The sequence below is a fragment of the Aphelocoma coerulescens genome, chromosome 17, assembly GCF_041296385.1.
Source record: "Aphelocoma coerulescens isolate FSJ_1873_10779 chromosome 17, UR_Acoe_1.0, whole genome shotgun sequence".
Lineage (NCBI taxonomy): Eukaryota > Metazoa > Chordata > Aves > Passeriformes > Corvidae > Aphelocoma > Aphelocoma coerulescens.
Genome location: NC_091030.1, coordinates 2,231,831 through 2,237,830, shown reverse-complemented (window position 1 = coordinate 2,237,830; position 6,000 = coordinate 2,231,831). Strand labels below are relative to the sequence as shown.

Here is a 6,000-nt window from a genome sequence, read left to right as displayed (position 1 = left end):
CCACAGGTGCCAGTGTCCATAAAGGCACCCCAGGTGTGCCAGCGGGTTTGTTTGTATGTCCCTGACTGGGAAGGTGAGCTGGCATTGCTTCAACCCCTGCCTGGGCACAAAAAGCTTCCCCTGCTGCTCTCTGTGACCCCAGCGCGGGGTCTGACCCGGCTGCCACCCTGCTCTGCTGGCTTTGGCATCGCTGCCCAGCCTCACCTGGGCACAGGCACTTCAGGGGGTTAGAGCCCGAGCAGCGATGACAGAACCAGCAAAGCCAGTTGGGATCTGGGGGTTTTGGGGCTGTGCAGCAGAGAAATGGGGGTGCTGTAACCCAGCTGGGGCCCAGACTCCCCCTGGGCTCCACAGCCCAGCAGGACTGGGGGAGGCAGGGGAATTCTTGCTGGGAACAACAACAAAAAGGTGAGAAAGAGCAGTGCTGCAGCAAAGGGCTTCAATCCCACCCCTGCCCACCCAGAGCAGTGCTGCTGTGGCTCTACACAAAAATCCCTCTCCGTGAGATGGAGATAAAAGCGAGGCAGGATTTGGGGGGATGGATATTTTCACCCCTTTGCAGCACCTGGTGCCTGGCTGGGCTGGAGCAGCACCACACTCTGGGCTCTCCCAGGCTCACCAGGGCCACTCCCCAGGCCCAGTCCTGGGGAATCAATGCTCCAATTACTTGTGCACCCGGCCGTGGCACTTTACCCCTTTCCTTTTCCTTTTCCCAAGCTGGCAGGAGTTTTGCTCCTTGCTTTTCTTTCCTTTAGCAGACAGTTCCCATCGATTGTAACGACAGGAACCTCCCCCAGGCAGTCATTAAATCAGCACCTCCTCATCTGTAATATATACATATATATATATATAATTTATAGAGAAAGAACTTTTGTAAACAATATTCCTCTGCTCCAGAAGGAACTGGAGTCCGGGGCATAACGCAGCTCCAAACATGGAGCTCGGACAGAACCGGCAGCTCTGGGGAGTGAGTGGGAGCCCTGTGCCACCCCCAGTGGAGACTCCTCCCCACGGCTCCTGGGCGGGGACAGAACCGGCTGGCTCAGTTTGGGTGGCACCAGTTTCAGCTGAAACAAACTGGTCCGACTGTGAAACCAAACTGGTGTGAGGCGTCGCCGTTGTGGAAGACAGCCAGGTCCCGCAGGGGCAGCAGCCACAGCTCCTCCGTGCTGAACTGGAAGATGGTGTCGGTGATGGAGGACTCGTTGTCCAGCTGAAATGACCACCGGGGACAGCTGAGTGGCACCGAACCCCTCAGCTGAGGGCCTGGAGCTCCCCTGGCTGCTTCTTGATGCACCCAGTCTCCATCCCCAGCCCTTCCCGGCTTCTCCAGGGTGGTGACCTCCCCCGTGTCCCCTGCCCCATCCCACGACCAGGACAGCTCCTTGGGCCCGCGGAGTGGATGTTCTCTGTCCCATCACCGTGTGCAGCCTCATCCACCCGGTCTATCCCAGCTGTGAGGGGTCAAACCCTCTCCAAAGGGCTCTCCAAAGATCAGGAGGCTTTTCTAGGCGCAAAGCCCTCGCAGGGCCAGGCTCACCAGGCAGCCCTGCAGGCTGGCTGCGTAGCTGTGATCTCGGGAGTCGGCCAGGAAGCGGATTTCCTTGTCGGGCTGGGGCCGGCCGCGCTCCGGGGCCGGTCTGCAGGAGTACGAGACCTTCTGGGCGGCGCGGTGGCTGTGCAGGCGCAGGAAGCGGAGCTGCACCGGGCTGGCCCCCGCGTATTCCAGCTGCAGGAGAGAAAGCCGGGAAGCGAGGGCTGCTTGGAGGGGGCTGTGCTCCCCCCAGGCCAAGCCCAGGCAGGGTCCAGCCACCGCTAAAGCGCTGGAGTTCCTCGCACGAGGAGGGGTCACATCCCTCTGTGCACGGCCGGGGGACCTGGGTGCTGTCCCACCGCTGCGGGGTGGCACTTGGGGACCCCTGACCTCACCTGTGTGTCCCCATGGCTGTTCCAGCCGGGCACTCACCAGGAAGCCCCCGGGCAGGGTGCTGAACCACTGAAAGGTGCCCTCAGAGGTGTAGGTGCTCAGCCAAGCCTTGATGGGGACCTGAGGGGAGCGGGGACAATGTCACGCTGGCCCAGCAGGGCACAGTGGCACTGACAGGACAAGGAGGCAGCACAGGGCCTGTGTGTGTGGCCTGTCCCTGCAGCCTGGGCACGCACCATGACAGGAGCCTCACTCCAGAGTGCCCCAACAGCTCCCTGCCACAGCAGTGGGCACCATGGCAAGGGATTGGCCACCACGGCAAGGGATTGGCCACCATGGCAAGGGACCAGGCACCATGACAGGGGACTGGGCACCACGGCAAGGGACCGGGCACCATGGCAAGGGACCGGGCACCATGACAGGGGACTGGACACCACGGCTGGGGACTGGTCACCATGGCAAGGGATTGGCCACCACGGCAGGGGACTGGGCACCACAGCAAGGGACTGGGCACCATGACAGGGGACTGGACACCACGGCTGGGGACTGGTCACCATGGCAGGGGATTGGCCACCATGACAAGGGACTGGGCACCACAGCAAGGGATTGGCCACCACAGCAAGGGACTGGGCACCATGGCAAGGGACTGGGCACCATGGCAAGGGACTGGGCACCACAGCAAGGGATTGGCCACCGCAGCAGGGGACTGGGCACCACGGCAAGGGATTGGTCACCACGGCAAGGCATTGGCCACCAGAGCAAGGGACTGGTCACCCTGTCCCTCTTCAGCCCCACCAGCCCTTGCCCCCTCCCACCCTGAGAGGTCACGTGAGGCTGAAGCTGCCCCATGGAAGCCCCCCCGTACCTGGTTGTGGACGGGGGCTATGCAGGTCTCGCCCCCAGCTGTGAAGTTGCAGAAGGCCAACAGCGCGTCCTGGGGGCTGCCCTGGTTGGGGTCGATGTAGTACTGCCCTGGAGGGAGGAGGGGGCAGCTCCTGGCACGCAGGTTTGGCACAGGGAGGGTGCCACACGGTGCCATCCCACCCCAGCTGGTGGCCTGGCTGCCAGCCCGTTTCTCCAGGGATGCCCGTGAAGCCCATCCGACCTCATTCCCCAAAATCCTTATTCCCTCTTTATTTCAAAGAGCTGCCTGTCCCTGCAGGGGCTCTGGAGCTCTGGCCAGCTCCAGGGGCACCCCCCATGCCCCCGGTACCGTCGGGCAGGCCGGGGTGAGCCAGCAGCAGCTCCTTGCAGGTGGTGGCCGGGTTGGCTTTGGTGCCGTTGGGATGCTCCACCAGGGCTCGGAGCTCCCGGCTCAGGGTGTCCAGCAGAGCCCAGACCACGGAGTAATTCAGGTGCTTGGAGGAATAAATGAGGCGCTGAAAGCAAAGGGAGGGGACATCACCTGACCACAAATCCCCCCACCAGGAGCATCAGCAGGTGCTGAGGAAGGGGATGGCCCGTGCAGGGGACAAGGACAAGCGTGGGGGCAGAGGGAGCAGCTGGATCTTCTTGCTCCTGGTGCCCAGGGGAGCTCGGAAGCAGCAGGACATGGGACAGCAGCGCTGGCAGCCCCTTCCCTCCTGGTCAGGGGTCACTCACCTGCAGCTGCTCCTGGGACAGAACCAGCGTGGGCCCGCTGGGACCAGGGGGGCCGGCGAGACCCTGAGGGACAATGACAGTGCTGGTGGCACTGGCTGCTGCCCACGGGCCCCCCAGCAGCTCCTCCAGCAGCGCCAGCAGCTGGGCATCCCCGTGGAATGACAGCAGGGCACAGCAGGGCTTCACTGCCATGGTTAGGGGAGCGAGGGACCCAAATTTTGGGATGAGGGGCGTTCGTGGCTCTGCTTACCGGCGCTCCCGGTGTGCCCCTGGGGCCCGGCAGGCCCGGGAAGCCTCTCAGCCCCTGCCAGAGGAGGAGGAGGAGGAGAAGGGAAGGAAAGCGAGGTGGGAGATGCTGCCGTGCTTTGCTGCACCCCCACGGGCCCCAGGGAGGGGGAAGGAGGGAAGGGATCCCATGGCAGGGCTGATCCCGCTCCAGCTGCTCCCCACCACTTACTTTGGGTCCAGACAAGCCCTGGAAGGAAAGGACAAGACCAAGATAAGAGGGAGGCAGGTGGGATCAAAGCCCCATTCCTGTGGGGCCAGCAGTGAACCCCAAACCTGCAGGAGGGGGAAGGACTCACTGGTGTCCCAGGAATTCCGGGGTGTCCCCGCGGGCCAGGGGGGCCAGTGTCACCCTGGAAGGACACCAGAACAGCTCAGGGCCGTGCACAGGACATCCCCCAGCCCTGCATCCTTCTCCAATCCCTTCCCCAGGGGGATTTTATATGAAAAAATAAGAAATTCACCCCAAATACTGATTTTAGTCCCTGACATCCCTCTCTCCCTGCCCTTACCTGCTTTCCCTTGGGTCCCGGCTTCCCAGGGACACCATGGGGTCCTGGCTTGCCCTGGGAAACGTGGCAGGATGTCACACAGGGTGACAAGGGACCGGGGGGGGAAGGAAAAGAGCAGAACCCGTCACACACCTTGAAGCCATCGTCCCCTTGCTGGCCCAGGTCACCTTTGCTGCCCTTCTCACCCTAGGAGAGAGTCAGGGAGAGCTCTGGTGGCAAAGGGAAGGACAGAACTCCCAGGACACCAGCGTGGGTGGGGAAATTCCCAGTTATGGCCAGCTGCAAAATTTCTGGAGCAAAAACCCCAAAACACTCATCCTTTGGATTCCACAGAATTCCCTGTTCCCACATTGCTGGGGACAGAAGCAGCAGGAGGGATGATCAGCTGCAAGCTTGAAAGGATTTCAGACTGAAATATTGCCCAGGAAAACCTTGGAAGTTGCCAGGAAACACTTGGGGAGAATGAAGAAGATTCCTGGTGGGCTGAAACCAGAAGCAGGGGAAAAAATCCCAGCGTGGCCTCCCCTCTGCCTGCTCTCCCAGGAGCTGCTCGCTGAGCTCACAATAAATTTAATAAATTAAATTTAAATTTAAATTTGATTCCCAAGGTTTCCTTTTCCTGAAGGCTCTGAGCAGCTCCCCATCGCCAGGGACTGCTTGTCACTCGTATTTATGGCCCTGGGGCTGAGGGATGGGGCGGGAATGTTGGGATGTGCTCGGCTTCTCCAGCCAAGGCTGGATCTCGCAGGAATGGCACAAGGGAGGTTCAGCTTGTGGTGCATCGATGCTGAGAGCAGGGATTTAAAGGCTCCACACTGCTGCCTGCAACTCCAGGAGGATGGAAAAGCTGGAAAAGGATGGGATTTGGGAGAGAATCTCAAGGTTCTGTCTCCCAGCACCTGGGACATGGTGAAAAATCCCCAGAGAAGGATGGTGCAGCCATGAGGGTTCAAAAGGAGGGAAATCAGGGATGGCATCCAGCAAATTAAACGTGTCCCTGCTGTGCCTGGCACGTGTCCCCTACCTTGTGTCCTTTTGCTCCAGGCTCTCCTTTGGTGCCCTTCAGCCCCAGGATGCCCTAAGAGAGAAACATGGAACTGCCTCACCCTGCTCCTGTCAGCCCTGGCAAGGAGGGACCTCCCCACAACCAAGGATTCCGAGGATTTCAGGCAGTTTAAGACACTTTGAGGCATTTTCTCATCATTCCTTTGATTTTTGCTTTAAAGGATCCCTCAGCAAAGCCCAGTAAAAATGCACTGGAGGTGCCTTGGCTGGCTGAGAACATCCAGCTTTTTATTTTATTGTGAGGTTGCCAAAGTTGGGGGTTTTTATTTTAAGTAGAGAAAAAAGCAATTTCTGGTAATTAAAAGAAATATTTGAGTCCTTTTTACTGGCTGCATTTTGCTCCTCCAGCCATGGCAGCTCTCTGGGAAGGTGGGCACAGCTCTGTACCAGTGCTCAGCACTGCCTGGCATCAAACACATCCCTGAAAAAGAAGGATTTGGCCTCCAGAGTCACATTTTGGGATCTGCCTGACTGGGATGTTAATTTGGGAGGAGAAGACAGGAGGAGATGGATGAACCACTTAAAAACTCCCCTCACTTTAAACAGCTCCCTGCTTCGGGTCCCTGCTGAGCTGGGCCACACAGTGGGGTCAAGCAGGGAGCAGCCAGC

The 6,000-nt window shown here is 59.8% G+C and overlaps 1 protein-coding gene across 1 annotated transcript in view; it reads right to left on the bottom strand.

Moving 5' to 3' along the window:
- Positions 1-890: 890 nt before the first annotated feature.
- The window catches only part of LOC138119879 (collagen alpha-2(I) chain-like), a 76,577-nt gene continuing 71,467 nt past the window's right edge, over positions 891-6,000 (bottom strand). Inside the window, exons 58-69 of the mRNA XM_069032159.1 lie at positions 5,351-5,404; positions 4,459-4,512; positions 4,327-4,380; positions 4,114-4,167; positions 3,987-4,004; positions 3,780-3,833; positions 3,530-3,592; positions 3,141-3,306; positions 2,793-2,899; positions 1,967-2,047; positions 1,541-1,729; positions 891-1,213 (exon numbers count right to left, since the gene is read on the bottom strand). Of these exons, the coding sequence (XP_068888260.1) occupies positions 1,064-1,213; positions 1,541-1,729; positions 1,967-2,047; positions 2,793-2,899; positions 3,141-3,306; positions 3,530-3,592; positions 3,780-3,833; positions 3,987-4,004; positions 4,114-4,167; positions 4,327-4,380; positions 4,459-4,512; positions 5,351-5,404 (1,044 nt within the window). The 3' untranslated portion in view covers positions 891-1,063. The remainder of the gene's footprint in view (positions 1,214-1,540; positions 1,730-1,966; positions 2,048-2,792; positions 2,900-3,140; positions 3,307-3,529; positions 3,593-3,779; positions 3,834-3,986; positions 4,005-4,113; positions 4,168-4,326; positions 4,381-4,458; positions 4,513-5,350; positions 5,405-6,000) is intronic.